The sequence below is a fragment of the Lycorma delicatula genome, chromosome 10 (genome assembly GCF_047948215.1).
Source record: "Lycorma delicatula isolate Av1 chromosome 10, ASM4794821v1, whole genome shotgun sequence".
Classification (NCBI taxonomy): domain Eukaryota; kingdom Metazoa; phylum Arthropoda; class Insecta; order Hemiptera; family Fulgoridae; genus Lycorma; species Lycorma delicatula.
The window spans coordinates 51,946,277-51,969,457 of record NC_134464.1 but is presented as its reverse complement, the minus strand read 5'-3'; the positions used below and the strand labels follow the sequence as shown (position 1 = coordinate 51,969,457).

The 23,181-nt window shown below is 30.8% G+C and overlaps 1 protein-coding gene across 1 annotated transcript in view; it reads left to right on the top strand.

Moving 5' to 3' along the window:
• LOC142331533 (transmembrane protein 151B-like) overlaps positions 1-23,181 on the top strand; it is a 452,942-nt gene that overhangs the window by 349,531 nt on the left and 80,230 nt on the right. Inside the window, exon 3 of the mRNA XM_075377518.1 lies at positions 21,561-21,784. Within this exon, the coding sequence (XP_075233633.1) occupies positions 21,561-21,784 (224 nt within the window). The remainder of the gene's footprint in view (positions 1-21,560; positions 21,785-23,181) is intronic.

The following is a 23,181-nucleotide window of genomic DNA, read 5'->3' as shown; positions in this document are numbered from 1 at the left end:
CGCGAGGCTTAACACATCAGGTACCGAGTCAACTAGGAGATCGAGTTCGAGATCCAGCCAGACCGAATTACTTTTTTACAATTAAATATTATTAATTTATTTAATTCTTCCACTCACCTGACACCATAACACACTAGTAGTTTAGATTATTTTTTGGGATGGGGTCGACTTGCAAATATTGTTGTTTTTTAATTGTTAACAAATGTGCCTAAGAAAATGTAACCTTAATTAGGCGAAATCTCGAGATACTGAGGGTGACGTTGCTCTTCACCCTTACCCCCTTGTCATTTTAAGTTGAAAATTTAATGGCATAATGCCCCACATATGAAAATAATCTGATCAAGTTTGTTCAAATTCGGTACAGTAGTTCTGGAGATTTAGAGGCCAACACCGGACACACGTAAATACGATCAGTGACTTTTGGAAAATTTCAGTCCAGTTTTTTTGGTTCCTTAGGTGTCAAAACGTCAGAATCCGGTGAAAACCACATTTGCCAAATTGGACCGATTACAATACTTTCCCTTCAACAGATATAACGCTATCTATGGGGGAAAGTATAAATAATTCAGAATGTAATTGGTGGTTTGAAAATTATTTTTAAAATATATTTTCATTTACATTGAATTGGAAGTAGGAAAAACTTTTTTTTAAATTAGTGTCATCGACGAGTAACAAGTATCCTTAAAAGAAAATTGTTTAAATTTTATTTTAAATAAACTGATGGGTAAATTTATTAAGTGATTCGATTATTTATTTAAAATGCCAACCAACACATAATAAGGTTCTATATGCTGAGTTATACGAAAACATTATATTGTTTGCTAGAGGTTAATATTATAATTTTTAAGGACAAATTCTTTTTGCCAAAGGTTGCACAACTTTAATTTAAGCCAACTTTAATTGTACACGATTCAAACTTGTGGACATCAAACAATGATTGGAAAACCCATATTTGTCTTAAAAATAACTCGTTCTGATTTTTTACGGAGCACGAAAAGATTACATTATACTTTATATGAGAATATACGTGTATATATATATATATGTATGTATGTATATAGACTTCATTTATGAAATAAGTAAGAATGACTTACTTTATAATATTTTTTTTTCAATTTTTCCAATGATATTTGATCGCTTTTGATACAGATATTTGGAATTTTACCCCATTATTTCATGTAATATATATATATATTAATATATATATATATATTACATGATAATATATATATATATATATTTATATATATTGTGATCGCAAAAAATGCCTGAAAAAAATCTGAAAAATGTTTTCAGATTTCAACGGAAATGTCTACTTTGACTATTCCTGAATCCATTTTGACTAGTTTCAGCGTGATCTCTGTACGTACGTTCGTATGTATCTTGCATAACTCAAAAACGATTAGCCGTAGGATGTTGAATTTTGGATTTAGGACTGTTGTAACATCTAATTGTGTACTCCCCTTTTGATTGCAATCGACTGGTCCAAAAGTGTCCAAAAAAGCCCAAAATTAAAACAAAAATTGGATTTTGAACTTTTTCTTAACTGCAGTAATAAGCCCTCATGAGATCTTTTCAACAATATATCACAAGTGATACGTATTTTCATTGGTTCCGGAGTTATAGCCAAATAAAATTTTAATTAATGAAATTATTTGGATCTTACAAGGGGAAGGCACATCGGTTCAGATCCGACTTCATCTTTTTTTTTCTTTAATTTTTTTTAACTTAAAAAATATTGATTTATTAATATTTATTAACCTTTGATTGTAAAAAATTTTGTACAATAAATAATAATTCAATTACACAATAAAAATAAAATATGAAAAAATATCAGAAGTTATTAATGAAATAAAATGTTATGTATTTTTATTTTTTTTAAATGTGTATATGTAATTTATTAGATGTACAAGGAAGTCATGTAGTGTCCACATCAGATTTAAAAAAATATATATATTGTTTATATTTAAGCAAAAATAGTCGTAAATAAATATGTAAATAAATTATTAGAATCCTGGGAATTCTTTTAAAAGTTTTCTTTTTTAAAGAAATAGTACATACCATTCATAAATATACTCTAAAAATCAGAGGTTTGTAACACAGCTTACTAACATCGGAGATACAACCAGCATTATTACAACGTAATCCATCTCTTTAAACCTGAGGCAAATGCCTTGCAATTGTGCTATATAACAATTCATCATCAGAGAGAAAGAACACTTGTACTAGTAAAGATGCGTTATAATTTTACTACTATCAGAGAATGACTAGCATATTGTAAAAGAAGGATTATGTACAAATGACCTTAATTATTCTACAAAACCGTGTTAATTATTTCTGTTCGTATTTTTTCCGCTTCAACATTGCCCGATTCCAGAAATATTATAAACACGTGTAATATTTATTATTTCAAACTATTTAAAATAATTTTGTATTATATTCCTCTTATTAATATATATATATATATATATATATATATATATATATATATATATATATATACATATATATTTTTAGTTTGGTTAGCCTCTTAAAACGAGCGTATTTACCGGATGATTAGTTAGCCTGTCCAATAATCAGCCATGCGTTTATTTTTACACTCGATAAACCTTTGGTTTTCTGGATGGTTTCATTATAACAGTGTCTATTCTTTTATAATTAAAATGTTTACACCTGATTAAAGTTATTGTAAAACATTTTTTTTTTTAATTGTTTTTCTAACTATATCAGTTATTAAAGTTGAAAAATATATTTTTTTTAAATTTCACTAATTTTTTCTTTTCATAAAAAAAAAAATAGTGGATAAATAATTAATTATACATGAAAAAATTTACCTAAGATTCTTTTTTTTGGGTAGGGATAATTTACGATGAAGTTTTATTGTAAAATTATCATTATATGTCTAAATAAACAAAAAAAGTTTAAAAATTGGTATTTTTTTTTTCTGCTCCCCTCACGTCCAAAATAATTTTTCAAGAAACGTTTTTGAAAATTTACTTTTACTATGTTAAATGGAAGAAACTAATAAAAAAATCCACCGAAAAATATACAACCAATAAAAAGATACCTACGATTTTGTTTTTTTGGATGTGGGCTGGGTGAATTAAGATGAAATTTTATTGTAAATTATTATTAAAAATACTTTTTAAAAGTTTAAAAAAATCTAATTTTTAAACTTTGATAGCTCTTTCACCTACAATATTGCCCCAAAAGCATTTTTTGGGGGGGTCATGTGCACCATTACTATGCCTAGAAGACATAAAATATGCAGTAAATAAAAATTTTTTTTTTCGTTTTTTAGGAGGAATTTAGCGGTAAATTTTTTTTTAATGGTATTTTATGCATGCATGCATTTACTTCGCTTAATATAAAATTGTTTATGTTTGAAAACTTAAAGAAAATTGACCCCAATAGATTATCTATTTATTCCTCCCTAGAGATATTAACCCTAAAACTTTACCAACAAATTTTCCCATGTACACGAGTCATCGTACAAAATTTCACTAGAATCTGTTTATCCGGTCAAAAGTTATTAAGCTTCAAACATGCCAATATAGTACGAACATTATCCTCACATTTGTTTTTTGGAGACATTGGGTCATGAAACGTCGAGAAATGAGAAAAAACCCTTACTCCATTTTTTTTATTGATTACCATATTTTTCTTATTACATCATAGCTCTTGAGTTTTACAATAAAGTAAAAAACTCTTTTTGTTAGATATTTTTTAGGCTTAAGGAGATTAATAGAGAATTTAATATTTTTCCCTATTGTTAGACAGTTTTAACTTTTTGCGTATAAATTAAAACGATTATTTTAATAAATCTGAAAAGAGAAAACAATCGAAAGCCATTTAAAAAAAAAATTAAAAACCTAAATTCTGATGACCGTATCAGTTGTTAAAATATTTTATTTAAATTATAAATAGAAATAGGTAAATTAATATTAAAAAAATATATATAAAATAGTAATATTAATAATTAAGTGAACATTAGTCAAAAATATTACATGCTTATAAAATTAAAATAATTGTTGATTAAAAGCTGTGCAATCTCGTTTTAAACAAACCTATTTTATAGTTGAAATTTAATTTAAAACGTACCTAAACTATTGAAATTCCTAACTTAGGTTGCACACTATGAAATAATACACAACCGATGAATATAATTGGATAAGATAAAAATTCATCTTGCAGAAGATAAAGACGGCATGAGACTTAAGCCAATCAAATAGTTATCCTCTCTTTTTCTTTCTTATAAATAGAATTCAAATGAGGGCATAATCCTTATCTAGTAGTAACCGTTTTAATTATTTTTATAATAACAAATTTTTACAAAACATTTAAAAAATTTAATTGGCCTCTTATCGTCGTTATTCAACGATGAAATATTTCTCATTAATAACGAATAGAATATTCTTCTAAACTATCTAATTCTTTATTTTACATAATTTTTTTTAAACTTTGGTTTCTGAAAAAACTAATTTTGTGGTCAGTTTAGGGTACAACCGATTTTTTTTCCTTCTCAAGTATGTGTATGTTAAATAGTTAAAATAATTAATAATAAAATTACTCAACTCCATGACGTAAAAATAACCTCAGCCGGTCAGGTTTGAGGTTTGCTGTTTTTCATGCGTTATAAAAATTCATTTTTTATCCTATGTACAATCTGTAGCTTATATGATAAATTAGAAAAAAAAAAAAAAAAAAAGTTAAAATCGCTACAAAAATTAAAAATAAGTTTTTCTCCAACATCATTACAACAAAGAGACGGAGCATTTGTTTTTCTGTTTAACGTCACTAGAGAAGTATAGTATATTGATTTTTATCAATATCCTTATAAAATTTTATTATATCTCCGAATTATTTTAATAATAATTATAGATTTCAGTAGGTAAGCGTCTAAGCATTTTGTTTGGAGGTCCCGAGTTCGAATCCCGATCAGGCATAACATTTTTTCATACGATTCCAGTTTCTTCCGGGCTAATGACCATAGATTTTGATGCCCTCTCTTTCAAAACAAAAAAAAATAAAAATTACAGATTTTTAAAGTATTTAATTCCTGTTTTCCAGGTTTCCAGGGTTTTTTCCTAACTGATTCTTTTTTTTCATAATAATGAACAATTTTACAAAAAACTATTAACTGATTTTACAAAAACTTATAAAATTAACATCATATAAAATATGAAAAAGGAAAATATATATATTTTTTTTTAATTTTAATGTAGATTATGTGTGGGAGAAATTATGATATACTGTGACAGCTTAAACATGTCAATAAAATCCTCTTAAGGCCGGCCTGTGCACGATTAAAAATAATTGTTAATAGTTTTATTACTTCATCTACATATGTGGTATATTTTGCTAATAACGGTGCAACTGGCAGTTGATTGAACGTTTTTAGATTAATATATATTTTTTATTACTAACATCCATCTTTCATACTATTATATCACAAAATTTATAAATAACTACAATTTATAAAAAGTTTTGTAAATCTGTTTATTTTCTATGAAAAGTTGTTTCAATTAGAAATGTTTTAATTATGATGACAAATTAATCTTAAAACCTCACCGGGTAAACGGCGAACAAAATAATGTGAAATTTATTAAGGATAAAATGAAAAGTACAAATTTTAATATACCGGAATATTAACCCCACATTTTTTGTAACTGTTTAATGAAAATAATGGAGTTTGAAAAACACGTCTTCCAAAGATGCGTAAAAAAATATTGATTTTCGAGATTTTTATAAAAATATCAACGATACGATTCTGTTATGGCAAAATGAGTTTTACCAAACTATTGTAGAAAAACGGGCTGTAAAATAATTTTTTAAGTTTTTACATTGATCTTTTCCAGCTTTTTTTACAAAACGTTTCAGTTCAGGTGATTTATTCTCTTTATCCAAAATAAACAAAAATCACGTCTAATATTTATTCATTACGAAAATTCACTTCAATTAATTTTACTTAACCAAATTCAAATGGGAATTTGGCCAAATGTTTGTAATTCAATTAGGTCTTTCCATACGCGGCACAGTATTGAAAATGATTGTTGCTTTAATAACTTTATACTGCATGTTCTGATCTTCGTAAAAATGCTAGATATTCAAAGAATGCCAGTCGAGTATGGTGATGGTAAAGTTACTATTATTCTAGTAGTATTAAAACATGATGTTGTTTTATTATCGGTGGTGACACCGCCTTTTTCGGTGGAGGGGAATCTTTTCCATGGTAGTGTGGAACTCTCCCTTGCAAAGACCTATCCACTAAAATCCCTCCTCCTCAATAACATCCACCTTACGGTATTATCACAACATTCCATATATGACATATGACTTGTGCCACTTCACAACATCATTGCTGATCTCACTTTTTTTTTTTTTAGTGTGCGGGAGGCTCAGTAGGAATTATTTAGTCTTGCACTTCTTCCGCCATCTTCGGATGGATAACCTGACAATATACGTAGCAGCATGTGCCATGTCCATTCGGTTCGCTTCGTTGTTCCCATGATGTTATTTGAGGAAAGCAAGCTGACTTCTCTCTCTATGCTGCAGGTACTTATCGCACACGAACATCGTGGGTTATGTAGATACTCCTCCCAGCATTCACATTCCGCAGAGAGTCTCAACGTCCACGTAAACAGGAACTTTGAAACCCCCGTGTCCGATAATGAGTCAACTCGTACTCCAGTTCCCCGTGCTTGTGGTCCAGTCATATCTGGAAGTCCGGGATTAACTTGCGGGTCCATCTGTCCTTCGTGAATGATTTCATTGGTGTCACTGTCTGCCTGCTCACGCACAAGTGCACAGACGTTGGAATAACATATTTTTTCTTGGATAGCTTTTTAATTATTAGAAGAGAAATAATTTTTGTTGCAATGTATATAAATATTATTGATAAATTGATAATCGTTCAACAATAAAGTGCCTCTCCTATTTTGGCTACAAATACTCCGACCTTCTAAAGTGTATTGGAAGGGATGAGCATCTGTTGCCTGATGGAAGTCTTAAACATTTACCAGGTGGCTTGTGCGCCTCAGTTGTTGTATTTAACATTCGATAATTTATTTTCTTGATAACTTATTTATTTCTTTTGACCAATGATTTCTACATCGTAACATTTTATTTATACACTGTTAATGAAAACAAAACAAAAATAAAAACCCAAATCGATAGTTGAACTTAAGAACTGTAATAAAACAATGAATTAGCGAATGAATTTTGCTACAAAGCCAAGTTTGCTTTCGTTTAGTTCATTTTAAATGGGATTATACTTAAAATATAAGTAAGAAATCGGCATTAATATTTGTGAACTTTTTTAACTATTTTAAGCTTAAAATTTACCCCTCTCTCCTACTATAATGAGTTTCAAAGTAATTACTTTTACCCTTGTGATCTTATTTAGTCTAATTTGTTAATAAAAATACCTGCTACAGTTATAAAAATATATATCAATTTAACTCTCTTCCAAATTATTTTAAGGTATGAAGTTTAGAATACATAAAAATATTTCTTGAATATTGATAACTTATTCTTTTACTCTACTATTGTCGTGGGGTTTGAAAATTACTTTCCAACATCTCATTTGGGAATAGTGATTAAGAAAAGTACCTATTTGATTGGTTGAAACGGTACAAAGATTTTTGATTTGTTTGAAATGTATTAATAGTGCCTCCAACTTTACGGTCTATACAGTTGGACACTTTTATGTGCCGCATAATTGTGTACCATATAAGGTTTTTCTTTAGGTAAAAGTTAGCGTGTTCGTAGTTGGTTGTATTATTTAAATCAGGGGTTTCCAATCTTTTTGTACCCTAGAGCATATTTTAAAATACCGGTAGGGCAGCGTGCACCATCTATTTCAAAACTAATTTATGTTGAATGTTAATAATACAAATAATACCCAAAAAAAATGTTTATTTCTTTCTGTAATTTTTACTATTAAAATACATAAAAAATTGTTTCAATTCTTTTATTAAATGAATACATATAAAGTTTAAGTTTACATAATATAAAAAAATCTGTCTCAAAATCAGTGTTATCTTTGACATTAGGTTTCATTGGCCTGTGTCTCATAATTAGAATGTATGATGATATTCCTGTTCGTAACCAATTATCAAGGTGCTTATCAATGAGTCGAGATCTATATTTTGATTTTTATATTGATGGTTGACAAAAATGATTTGTAAAGGTGTGTGGAATCGAACAATGATATTATATGCCTGCTCTTTTAATGAATGGAAACCTTTCTCTATCCACTAAATTCCAGAAGTTCTTGTATGATATATGGGATTAGAGCAAATATATTCTGAAAATTGAAAATTTCAAGCTCCAGTTCTTTAATGTTTAACTGGAACGAGCTTTGCAACTCTCATTCCAAGCACGCATTGCACTGCTATGTCTATTGCATTTACTTGGTAAAAGGATTAATAAAAAAGAGACCATTGGCTCGGTGACAATAAACTGTGAATTCGCTTTTCTAAGTAGTTGAAGACGCTTAACAAATGATAAGTTAAATTCACTGTCGCTTACCATTTTGGAAAATGTACAGGAGATTCTAATTGCAGCTGTGATTTTCATGAAATTTGTTTTACATTACATGAGTTTAAACCTATCATTTTAGCACATGCTTGTCTTTTCAACTTCAAGTTTAAAGAATTCAATTTTTCCATGATATTTGTGAGAAAGCTCACATCTATTAGCCAGCAAGAGCCAACTTCATAGAAATTTCAATTTTGGGGTTAAAATATTTTTTTTATTTTTTTCAATAAAGCAATTCTAAAATGTAACAAAAATGACTCGCTCAGTCCTCAGCCGTTATTGCTACACCCTTTAATTAACTTCCTTTAATTCCTATGTCTCTTTTATTCCTTCACTCTCAAACCTCTTTTAGATCTATACATCAAATATAAGGTTTCTTTTAAGTATTGTGAAGATCAGAAAGGTGGCCGGACAGCTGCATTCAAATACACAGTACTTGTATTGCTATCAGAGCAAATCGAACGAGAATTTTGAATTCGATTTCCTTTTACTTTTATCAGGCACAATGCGTATCGAAAGTTTCCGATTAAAAATTATCAATACCGAATTCGTATTCGATACTCTGAAGAATTCGATACTACCGATCTCTAATTTTTTTAGCCTCCGGGACTAACGTTAAGTATTGCTTCAGAGGATGAGATGAAATGAAAATGTTGTATTATGCGAGAAGGCCGTGACTGATCTGGATTCAAACCCGAGATCTCTGAATGAAAGGCCGAGACGCTACCACTCGCGCCACAGAGGCGGGAAGCTCATCTCTATTTGCCACTATTCAATTGGGCCATCTAATTCCATTGCGGCGGGCACATAGAAACTGGATGGCGGGCGCTATTGTCCCCGCGGGCATAGAGTTGTGAACTCTGTATCTAGAGCAAAAGCAATTTACTTCGGGTACATTTTTGAACTGGTCAATGACTGCACTCTGTCGTTTCCATATTGAATTAAAATATCCCAATCCCGAGGAACTAAGAGTGAGATAAATACCCACGGCCTTGAGCTATCCAAAATGTAGTCTTCGTTTTTTTGAGGGGGATAAGTCTTCTCATTATCACCAACTTATTTCTTTCCCTTTTTCCTTGATCCTTTTTATGGAAAATCTCTCGCATATAAAATCACATCATGCAGACATCTCGTTTACGTAGATGGTGGCACAATACTGATTAATGACTTTTAATTGACAAATTCAGAAATATATAAGTTTGTTTTCTCATCAGATATTTAAAACCCATCTGAGATTAGCCCCAGCTTTATTTAAGGGAAATCCTTGTTAATCGTAGGAATTGTGCGGTTATGGAAATTAAACTGAATTATGTATACCGTTTAGTTAGATCCCCATTTAAGGATATATTTACCTTTGTTACGGAAATAAAAAAGTATATTCCAAGATTATTATTTAATTTTTCAAATTATTTATTATAGATGTTGAGTTATATTACTCATATCACAAACAAAAATAGTATATCCAGACACAAAAATAACAAGCATCCCATGTAAGAATTACGGAAATTGAAGGGTGAAATGCAGATCTACGTAGCGTAGTAGTAGTAGTAGCGTCTTGGTTTTTCATCTGGAGATCCGGAATTCGAATCCCGATAAAAAAAATTTCTCATTTTGTTTTAAAGAGCCAAATATCTTGTAACATATCAGTTTATTAAGACCATTGAAATACAGAAGCGTGATTTTTTAGTCCTGTTACGCAATTTTAAATGTAATTTAAGAAAGGGAAAATTAGGTGGAATAAAAAAATGTATTTGTTACATACAAAAGAGATTTAATAAAAAGCTATTACTTACATAATTGTTAAAGAATATGCTCAAAATGCCTACCCCTTGCGGTTATACACGCACGGACTCTTTACAGCATATTAGCAGAAACCTTTTTAAGAGTTGTATTGGAATTATTCGTGATTAAGTCTGTAATTATTGACTTTTAAGTTCATCAATAGTGGGAGGATTGTTTTTGAAGGTCTCGGACTTAATATAGCCCCACAAAAAGTATTCAGGCGATGTGAGGTCTGGGGACCTTGGAGGCCATAAGCCCTTGCTTATTATTCGATCATCAAAGAACGTTTGAGAAAATCTATGGTTTCTCGAGACGTGTACCATGTAGCGCCGTCTTGCTGAAACCACCAATACCGTTCTTGAGGCACAATATTTCTGTATACTTCACCATTTACTGTCTATTCGAAGAATATGGCTCCGACTATACGATGACGAGATATCGCACACCACACACCAATATTTTCAGGATGCAAAGATTTGTCTTGTAAAGCGTTAGGATTTTCAACCGCCCAAATTCGACAGTTTTGACTGTTCACATAACAATCGAGATGGATCCAAGCTTCATCACTAAAGAACACTGTTTAAAAATTCGATTCCGTTATCATTTACGAGAGAGACGTAAACCAACGGCAATATTGCAATCGCTTGTTTTAATCTGGAGGCTGAAGCTCTTGGACCAATTGTACGCAATACGGTTACAATTTCAATTTTTTAGTAGCTTTCTGAAACTCGAATACGACAAACCAACGTGCGTGGAAAGTTTTCGTAAACTTCTCCGTGGAGAATTGAGCAATCTTGTTTTCACATTCTCTAAAACGTCATCTGTAAAGCAAGTTGGTCGACCACTACGTTTTCTATCGCAAACACTACCTGTCCCTCGAAATCGGTTTGCTAGCTTAGAAATTGACTTTTTTTTTCTGGCGGAGGAACACCAACAAATTTAATTTGAAATGATTCTTTTACACTCGCGTACAATTTCGTAGCAAAATATTGTTCAACAATGAAAACTCGTTGTTCTATGGTAGAAGCTCAAGGAGAATCAACTCACCCTGCCGTATCTATACCGGTTGAACAGCGCTACCAACTTCGTGTCACAAAACAAAATTTCCCTTTCTTAGAAAAAAATTACCAGACATTAACAATTGGGTAACAGGACTAAAAAGCACTCTGTATAAGTGATATTCGAACTTAAATATGATCACTTATGTTGTTTATTATTGTTCAGTTTATGCATTAGTGGGACCGACTATATAATGAAACACTAATAATGCTTGCGTCATAATGATAAGAAAATCTGGGTCCGATAAAGAAACAGATCATTGTTGTGTAATATCATAAAAAAGTTATTTATAAACATTTTCTCAACTCGGTAGGGGATTGATTTATTTATTTATTTAATAATAATTACCTTCTATTAAATAATGTGTATTCCTTTTTCATTTAGTGAAACAGACCATTAATATTTCACTTTTTTTTTAAATTGCATTTGTATGTATTTTACAGAAGAAAGTTTTATTATAATAAATAATATCCTGTCCATTTTATACGTACTAAAACAACGAGGACAGCGATGCGTATTTGTATGGACTCCAGGGCATGCTGGTGTTACAGGTAATGAAATCGCAGACGAAGCTGCCAGAAAGGAAACAGTCTGCGATGACTTGGATGCATTTCCTGTAAGAGTGACAGATGTTAAAAACCGTCTAACAAACATAGTAAGAAACAAGTGGAACGCTGAATGGAGGAGTTTAAATACAAAATTAAACTCAGTTAAAACTTCTCCTTACAAATGGAAAAGCGACTTTAAGTTGACTCGCCGTGAACAAGTAGCGGTGACCAGTCTTAGAATCGGTCACACTCGATTAACAAATTTATATTTGTTAACCGGCGAAGTGAGACCAATGTGCGGTGTTTGTAATAAAACACTGACAATCAAGCATCTAATAGAAGAGTGTACCATATATGAGGACCTCAGAAAGAGGTTCCGTCTTACAAATAATATTAGTGCTGATCTGGATAATGGAAATTAAGAAAATATAGTTGCATTTTTACACGCCAGTGGACTTCTTAAAAGTCTATAAAATGGAAGTTTAAAGCTGTGGTAAAAGATACTCTAAGCGGTAGTTTTATATATACATATAAGGGAGTCTCGAAGCGTGGCACGTATAGTGACGGGAGGTAGCCCTCTTGCCTAGGCCATTTTGGCTCACCTGCATTCAAGAGCAGTGAGTCGGGGTGTGTCCGATGATGGCATGGGGGACCCTCAAGGGTGGATTGAGGGCGCGAGGCTATGGGTGTACGCCGTGCATGCCTATGGCCTGATATAAGAAGGATTCAACTGCCACGGCACCCTGGCACGACTGATATACTGCTCAACGGCGGTTCTGGTCGCCCCGAGGGTGCTTAAACAAACTATAAATGAGACTTCGTAGAAGAAAGAAAGAAAGATATGGTATTGATAAGTTTAATTTTAATTTTAATTTCATGGTCTTTTGAGAACCTATCTCAAATTTTAATATTGGGGCCCTTTACACCCCGTAAGTGTTTGTGCTTGTCCTTGTCTTTTATGTTTTAATGTTTATTGTGAAGTTTGTGTTTTTAAATAAAATGTAAGGGCCCTTTACACCCTTACATATGACGATCCTGATGGAGATAATAATTTCTTTTAAAGAATGTGACGAGGGCTAATGACCTTAGCAGTCGATGCCCGTAAAAATTCAGTTAAAAAAAATAAATAAATAAATAAATAATTTTCTGTATTTATTGTTTATATATTCTTATAAAAACAGGTAGTTGGAAATGTAACGCAAATATTATTTCTGTATCTTCTTTTCATTCTATGGTGTAACGTTTGTATATCCAGCGACTGACTGATATATAAAATAAATATATTACTACTGTCTTCTGTAGTCTTTGTTTATTTTGTACCATGTTTGTTATTTCATCTGTAACATTTTACAGATAATATTACGATATTCTTTATAATTTTTCTTTTGCAGTCTTCAAATAATATCTCAGAATAAAATATTTAATTTAACTTTAAAATTTTCATTAATTTAATGTGTAAATTTTTTTTTCATTAATCCAACATACACGAACGAGTCAAAAGTAAGGAAACCCCTCAACAGCTTCAAATCCGTTCCAGATAGAATACTGTAACTTTCAGGATAAGATCCTGAGATCAATTGCTCTCCTTTTGACGAGAAATAGAATTTATGTGGGGGTGGGTGACCCAGGGGTTGTAACTCAAATATTTAAAATGATAACACCCCCAAATAAAAAAAAAGCATCCCATGTAAGAATTATGGAAATTGAAGAGTGAAATGCCAATCTCCGTAGCGTAGTAGTAGCGTCTTGGTCTTTCATCTGGGGATCGTGAATTCGAAAAAAAGTTTTCCTTTTTTTCAAAGAGCCAAATATCTTGTAGCATATCATTTTATTATCACCATTGAAATATAAGTGATATTCGAACTTAAATATGATCACTTAATGTTGTTTATTATTGTTCAGTTTATGCAAATTGTTTAGTTTATTTAAAAATGATACATCATTTTAAAGGTATTTTTAAAAGAAAGAGAAATGGCATTAATACAAGATTTGTACGACGTCTGCGTCCAAAATGGCGGCGGGATAAAGTTTGAATTTTAAAAAAATACATAAATAATTTAAGGAACTGTTATCACAGATAAATAATTTTAAAATATTTGATACAATAAAAAAAAAAAAAAAATATTAAGCATAACGTTTACTTATTTACTTACTTTTCATTTGAATATATGTTCGAAATACAGAGTGTCCCATATAAAACGCAACCCAACCTTATATTGGTAGGTATTGAAATAATAAAAAGGCATGTGTAAATGTAAATGTAATTTTTATTATTACCATCCATTACCTTACATTTAGAGTAAATGCTGGAAGTGGCCACCATCTTCTTGAATACAAGCTTCGATTGTTTTTACGGCGTTTCTTGCAACTTTTTTGAAAGTTTGTGGCTGGATATTTAATACAGCTTGTTCAATATTGACTTTCAATCGTTCAAGTGTTTGTGGTTTGTTGCTGTAGGCTTTTTCTTTGAGATAAACCCGTAGAAAAAAATCCGCCGCAGTCAAATCTGGAGATCTTGGTGGCCACAAGCCTCGACCGATAACACGATTACCAAAGAATTCCTCGACGAAATCAGAAGTTGAACCTGCGTAGTGCGATATCGCACCGTCATGTTGTAGCCACCAGTGTCTGTCTTCCTCTTCCAAGAGTGCGATGAACTGAAATAAAATATCCTGATATCGTTCTGCATTAATGGTGTACTCGAAAAAAACGGACCGATTATTTTCTTCCGCGATATCGCGCACCACACGCCAAACTTCTGCGGGTGTAATTGTTTTTCGTAATAAACGTGGGGATTTTCAGCACTCCAAATTCTACTGTTTTGGCTGTTTACGTAGCCATCCAAATGAAACCGTGCTTCATCTGTGAAAAATACCGAATCCATAACGTTAATTCCCTCGCGAAGAAATCGACGGAACCGTTGACAATATTGTAGCCGTTTTTCATTTTCGGGCTCAAGAAGTCGATGAACCGTTTGAATGCGATAAGGTCGTAATTGTAATCGTTTGGTCGCCCGATGAACAGATGATTTAGACAAATTAATTTCAGCAGACAAACGTCTGATCGATTTATTTGGCGAGGCGAGTAATCGGTCTTTGATTTCAGTGACTATCTGTATTCAACACTGACGCAGATCTTTTGTGTTCCTCGTTATTAACAGAACCGGTCTCTCTAAATTTTGCAACTAACCTTAATACTGATGTTTTGTTAGGAGCCGGTTTTTCCGGGTACTTATGGCGAAACAAATCTTGCACTGCAACCACTGATTTCGTACTGAAGTACGACTCAACAATGGAAACACGTTCATGTAGCGAAAACACCATCTTGTCTCTAGCAATATACTGAACGTTATGATTGCATTGTTGTTGCTATCGGTAGTGTTCTACTGCGTCGCCGCGATGTTCAGATGTTGGACGAGTCCATTTCAGTAACGAGTAAGGGAGTAAGCTTGACTTTTGAAATTTCATGGATGAGTGATTAATGGGTTGCGTTTTATATGGGACACCCTGTATCTTCCTTCTGTTGTTTGTCAATGTGCCAGTCGGTTGTAAAAGGATGATACTGCATTATTCAATGATTCTACTGTGATATTTTATGCTGATTCTCGAATTCTATTTTGTAAATCATCGATATCTTTGGATTTATTATGATAAACAATACTTTTTAAGTGGCTCTATAAAAAGTAATCCAATGGTGACGAGTAGGGTGATCTCGCTGGCCATTCTATTTGACCCCTTCGGCCAATCCGTCTTCCAGAAAAAAATCATTTAAAATTTCAAGTACCTGAAGACCGAAATGAGGCGGAGCATCATCTTGTTGAAACCAAATGATTTAGAAGTTGGGAAAAACAATGTTTTAAATGTTTTGAATGATATGGTTGAGAAGCAAAGCCTCATATTTCACTGCGATTAGATTTCCATCAATAAATATAGGGGCTATCAATCGTTTAATAACAATACCTCTCTCTCTCTCTGTTTTCTCCCTTTTTCCTGTTTAGCCTCCGGTAATTACCGTTCAGATAATACTTCAGATATTATGTATGAGAGATATACTATTATTATTATGAGTGAGAAATTATTATGCATGATAATTCTTTGGATAAGTATGAGTATAAAAGAAGTGTAGTCTAGTACAGTCTCAGTTCGACGATTCGTGAACACCGGCATCCACGATCTAGTATTCAAATCCGTGTAAAAATAACTGGCTTTACTAGGACTTGAACGTTGGAACTCTCAACTTCCAAATCAGCTGATTTGGGAAGACGCGTTCACCACTAGACCAAACCGGTGGATTTTTACAATACCTGCCCATACATTTAACTTTGACTGGATACTGTGTATGTGCCTCACGATATCAGTGATGATTAATATCATCAGTCCAGTATCGATGATTTTGGCGATTTAAATTGCCGTTTAAAAAAAATGCAGCTTCATCACTGAAAACTATGTTGTTTAATAAATTAGGATCTGTACTAGTATTGTTCATCATAATTTCTGACCTTTGGTTAATGTTGCGTTCTCCTGCTGTTGTTTGAGTCGAGGAATGAGGATTCTCAGTAAATTCTTTATTCTTCGATTTTTTATTAGTATTTGTTGCAGATTTAGACCTCCCTGGTTTTCCCTTATGTTCTCTATTTATTCAAACTGTTTGATGGTTTTTGACACTGTACCTTTTGAAATAGGGTTACGTTTATTAAATTTAATATTGAACAATTTACAAACTTCATCATACAACCTAATTCAATCACCAAATCCTCTCATCATTAAAAGTGTGACCTCTCCTTTCAACTAATGCTATCAACACTATGTTGATAGCAATGTTATCAGGTAGCACAGAAAAAATTAATTCAGTAAAAAACAATTACAAAAAAGATAAGAAGAAATGTAAATAACAAAAATGGTTTATAAACGTGGTAAAGGTAGACAGAATTAATTAGCCAACCGATCATAATAAATTTTCATAAGAAACTTACAGTGTAGTAATGAAACATTATAAATGGAATATTACACAACAATAAGTGAACTACATTTTGTAGCAGTGGTAAGAGACCATCAATAATCAGCTTATCAACATGGTTAGGGGGCAGTATTTTTATTTATTTACTCATTAAATTGGAACAAAACCAATTTTCGTGTTGAATACAACTTTTTATTTATAACTTTTTTATTGTCTTAAAGAAACCTTTAAAATAATTTTGTATCACACAAAGAGTGTTACCATTTAAAATATCTGAGTTACGACCGCTCAGCCACTTCCCAAGAAGGGGTTGAAATTCTATTTCTCGTCAAAAGGTAAAGTAGTTGACCGATATCTTATCTTGAAAGTTCCAGTATTCTATTTGCAACGGTTTTAAAGTTGTTTAGGGGTTTTCGTACACTCTGTGTATCAACAATGTAGAGAAATATGCAGTATAAATTAAACTCTTGTTCCCTACTTTCCGCAGTTGATGCTCATTTTGTCACCGTATATCTTTAGTTGAGTAAATGTTCTTTTCCAAAAATGATCGTATGGAATACAAAATCAAATTTTCTATATATTTTTTAATGGGTTTTTAATGAAAAAAACAAAAAACAAAATAGACGAAATATCTTATTTTTTATTAAGAGGAGATCGTGAAAACTTTTATAGACTGAAAAACATTATAATTTTCTATAAGTTAATAAATATTCTTTAAATAAAATAATAATAAAACTAAAAAATATATATAATTATTTTTTTACAAAAGTTTTAATTTATTTTAAATACAATCTGTCCTATTTTAAAAAAATATGATGTGAACACATGACTTCCTTGTACCCCTATTAAGTTACATTTACACGCTTTTTTAAAATGAAAAGAACATAAAATTTTATTTCATTAAAATGTTCTGATATTCTTTCATTCTTCTTTTTTTTTGTTATTGAGTTATTATTATTCATCGTAAAAAAAATGTACAATGAAAGGTTAATAATTATTAATAAATCGATATATTTAAATTTTAAAAAAAGAAGAAGAAGTCTGATTCGAACCGATGTGTCTTCCCCTTGCAAGATCCAAATATTTCATTAATTAAAATTTTATTTGGCTATAACTCTGGAACTAATGAAAATAAGTACAACTTATGATATCAATATGATCTTGGTATCACTTATGATATCAAGATCTCAATGAGGACTTATTACTACAGTTAAAAAAAGTCCAAAATCTATTTCTGTTTTTGATTTTGGGCTTTTTTGGACACTTTTGTTCAAGTCAATTGCAATCAAAAGGGAATATTCACAACTAGATGTTACAACAGTCCTAAATCCAAAATTTCAACGTTCTACGGTACGGCTAATCGTTTTTGAGATATGGGATATACATATGTACGTACGTACAGACATCACACCGAAACTAGTCAAAATGGATTCAACGATGGAAAAAATCAATATTTCCGTTGAAATCTGAAAACCGAAATTTTTCGCGATCACAATACTTCCTTTACTTCGTACAAGGAAGTAAAAATGAAATTGATTTAGTTCAACAGAAAAATAACTGCGGTAGAATATAAGGCTATATTTTCCTTAATATCTTGCCATAATTAAAAATTTAATTATCATTAAAATTGTTATATCTCTAAAAAAAAAAAAATAGAATTTGATTTCTAAAATGTACTTACTTGGTATTATTTTTTTATTTCTTTTTAAAATACTGTCCGATTATTTTTGGTTTTTTTTATTTTTAAGATATAAACACTAAAAATGGGTCGTTATTTAGAAAAAAAACTTTGAAATAACTGTTCTAAATGAATTGTTTTGTAAATTTATACAGTAATTGAATATTCTCATTATAACATAAACAATAGATTGAAGCGTTTGAATTTGAAATAAATTGAATAACAAAAAAACCCATTGATGGGAAAATATCAAACATACAAAGATTATTTTTCTACCCTAAATGTGGGCGTGCGTGCGTGGTGTATGTGTATGTGTTTTACCCTTTTTTTCATGTTTAATTAATTTCTTTTCGTTTTGAAAATTCTTTATTAATTTTTTTTTCAATTATGAAAACAAATTATCCATTGTCTGGGTATTTTTTTTTTAAAGTTTCCACGATTCATGATAGATTGAATAATAATTATTTTATTTTGACAAAACCAATTAGTTAAATCGGTTATGTAAATTGTTTTCATTATCATTGTTATTATTTTATTAAATTACTATTAGACTGAAGATGAAACTTTTAAACAAGGAATTAATTATACATTTATTCCTCCATCCTATTTTATCACTAATACTTACGTACGAGATTGTGTTGGTAGAACGTGTAAAAAGGTAATGGCCGTTGGTTATGTCATAGTCAAAATCGATTGACCCCACTCTACGCTTATTACTAAATCTGACACCAAGCTTTATATGTAGGTATACATTGACTTTTTTTTTTAAAAAAAGGAAAAGAGTAAAATATGAGTTTACTACTACAATGTAATGAATTTTAGTCTACGGGAACATATTTTGCAATAAGACGAAATGGAGGGTTTTCTTTGTTTACTAAACTTTTTGTATTAATTTTACTAAAAGTAAAACTAATTTATATGTTGAATTGCTATTATTTTTAGATGACCCTTTTGGTTTTAGTTATTTATCGTAAAAATTGGTATAAGATAATACGTAAACTGCATTAATAATGATTTAAATGGACAGAAAAAGTTATCGGTCAAGATTTAAATTGCGAAGAAACGTTTGATTTAAAAAACAAACAAATCGTTCAGGGAAATTAATTTCTTAAATTAATAAACAAATGAATTAATAAATTTTGGATTTGGTATTTATATGTGATAAATGCTCAAGTAATCATTACAATTTAATTACATCTCTCAGCCTAAAAATCTTTAACGTAATAAAATTTTACTTTCCCGTCTAGATAGCGATATAGCTTTAGAAGGGAAAGTATTGTAATCGGTCCGATTTGGGCATATACGGTTTTCACCGGATCTTTACATTTTGACTTCTAAGGCACCCAAAAAAACCGGATGAAAATTTTCCGGATGTTAATGTTCGTATGTACGTGTGTGTGTTCAGTGTTGGCGTCTAAATCACCTTATATCTTCAAAACTACTAGACCGATTTTGATCAAACTTGGTCAGATTACTTCTATACATAGAGCATTGATGCTATTAAATTTTCAAGGTCAAGAGGGTGAGGCTGTAGTGCTAGGTCACTCTTATTATCTCGAGATTTCGCCTAATTAGGTCAAATTTTTTCTTAGGCACATTTGTTAATAATTATAAAAATAACAATATTTGAAAAAAAGTTTTTTTGGCAAAATCGTACCCCCACTTGGAAAAACTACTACTACTATGTTGTTGACTTCACAGGTGAGCGGTAGAATAAAATAAATGAGTAATAATTAAAGCGTAAAAAACTAACTCGTTCTGGCTGGCTCTCGAACTCGATCGCCCTTTTAACTAGGTATCAGGTGCGTTAAGCCTCGCGGCCACATCAGACTGCCGACCATACATGCGAAATTTGTACTAGGTAAGTTGTGAAATTACATTAGTTTAGTTAGTGCCGACTGTCGCCGATTAGTACCGCTACACCCGCGCGAATGAAATACTGTATGCACACGCGCTTTAGTTAGAATCATTTAATTAAATAAACGAAAAGATATTATATTTAAATAAAATTATAAATATTTTAAATTAAGTTATGTGTGTATCTGTGTTTTTTCGTGCATTAAAAATAACCCATAGTACCCGCGTGACTGGAAAGTCCTATAAATGTGTTGTCGGTTTTTTTATTTTTATTTTAGACTGTCTAATGAAATGTATAATGTTTTGTACTTATGACTTTTAATAACTATACATCTTTTTTTTAATGCTTTTATTTACAGTCGCATCAAAAGTTATAGTCATTAGCGACTACAGTAACACTATCATGTAGTATTATATAAAACAACAAAAATCACAATCAACAAAAGTAAACAATAAAGAAACAGGAACAATAAATTATAAACATGGACAAGTGGCAACAATAATTACAAAATAAAATAAAGAAATCAGATAAAAATAACTAAATCGTATTCTTGACTCCACTGGAGGAGAGGAACCGCAATAGACGTTTTATACCTTCGTTCTGGTTTAATAGAAATTTCATATCCGAACCCAGGTCTAAGTTTTGTCGGATGGTTCCAAAGATTGGGCAATCAAAGAGCAGGTGGTACACGGACCATTCGACTTTCCAAGCTTCACAGATCTTCTGATGAGAGCCAATTAGGTGAGCGTGGGTAAGCCTGGTGTGTCCAATCCTTAGCCGAGTTAAGATGACTTGGTCTCTTCTGGTGCTTGGGGAAAGAGCTTTCTCGAGCACATTCTCCTGAATGTTATGTAACTATAAATTTATTTAGCAAAATAGACGGAAAAAGGCATACTGTCAAAATTTGAATTGCAAAGAATGTTTCGTTTAAAAATCTTAAAAATTTATTAAAAATAGTATAATTAATTTGTTTTATCATAAATTTTTATAATTGCTATTTATTTGTGACGCCTAAAAATCTTTAATGTAATTAAACTAATTTTTTTTTAGAGTATTCTAGAAAATGTCTAATAAAAAATATGTAATTATGACTTTTAATAATTATAAATTTATTTTTTATTATTTTTTTTTTTTACAGGTGGTTATAAATTTTTCACTATACCCAATAAAGACAAGTCGACAAATGTCACCATGTGACGAAGGCTACATATACATACCAGTGGCTTTTATGGCGATGCTTTATCTCGTTTATTTGGTGGAATGTTGGCATTGTACGGCTCGTATAGAATTGGGTTATAGAGAAGATGTCGCAGCAGTATTGCAAAAGGTTCATGAAATGAGAGAAGCGTTACCTATTGTCTGGTAAGTTTTTATCATAATTTTATTTATTTATTTCATTTCTCATATCATTTTACATCATTTATTTAGTCCATCAGAGTAATAATGTTACCTAATGAGATTAGCAGATTAAACAAGAAGGAGCGGCTCTGTATCTTCAATATTTTCTTTAATTGAACATCCACTATTCAAGTACAATATTCTTGGCAGAAGACTGTACATCTTAGTTACAGAAAGCAGGCGTACTCATTTCAGTGACGCTTTGTGGAAAGCCAATCAGAATCTTTAAAGCTGTTGTTCTTTATATCCATAGTAACATGCGCTGTTGCCAAGATGATCTGCTATGAAAACTTTTACTATCGTTGAGGAACATATCGTGAAAAGAATTAATTATTTATACGATTTATAATTTACCTAATAAAATCATTGTGCTTTTGCTTACATTTTATTATTTTCCTTGAGACTTTGTTTGTTTAATTAATTTTATTCTATTACTAATATTCTATTTAGTTTACTTAAAGTATGATTTGTTTTTTTTTAACTATTGTTGCAGCAAAATCAATGTTTCTTTCCAGCTATAGACTTCTTAGAATATTTTTAAGCTACTGATATTGAAGGGCTTTCAAAAATATATCTGTATCCAGAAAACAAATCTCATAGTTATATCTGACGAAGCAGGTTGCGTTTTTTTTAAGCAATAAATATGGTAAAATCGTTCCTAAAAGTAGTTTTATTACGGTAAATTTTTATTTTTATTATAAATGTTTAATTTTTTCTACAGATTAAAAATAAATTACGTGTTTTCTCGATTATATCTCTTGATATCGTGTGTTATTTGAGAAGAAAAAAAACATTAATAAAATAACACTTTTAATCTAAGTATTTAATTTTGTAGGCTTATCTGTTCTTTTCTGTAATAAACAAGACAGAACAGGGATGTAATTTTCTATAAGTTTCTTCTTTATAAAAGTTGTAAAATTGCACATCACGGCAACTATCGGAAACTTTCTCACCATAGATAAAAAAGTAAAAATCTATTTAACTCTGTACTAAAGAAATATGTTCGTACGAAAATTAAATGATTACTGTTCTTATTTATGAAATATGGTTTTATAATTATAATGGTGGTTTTATAATGGTAATATAAAAATATGGTTTTAATTAGTAGGTTTTTAATTTACTGCGTATTGCATGTATTTTTATCTAGAACCAAATAGTGAAAGAGAAATAATATTTTTAATGGTTACAGTTGTCAATGCCATGATAATTCTACTAATATGCTACAGTAAATCTTAAATGAATATACTTAAGCACTCTCTAATAATAGTAATAATGATTACAGAATTATGAAAATAATGATGTACTGTATATATTATTTGTTTATTTATTATTAAACTAAAAATTCAGTGAAGTATATTGAT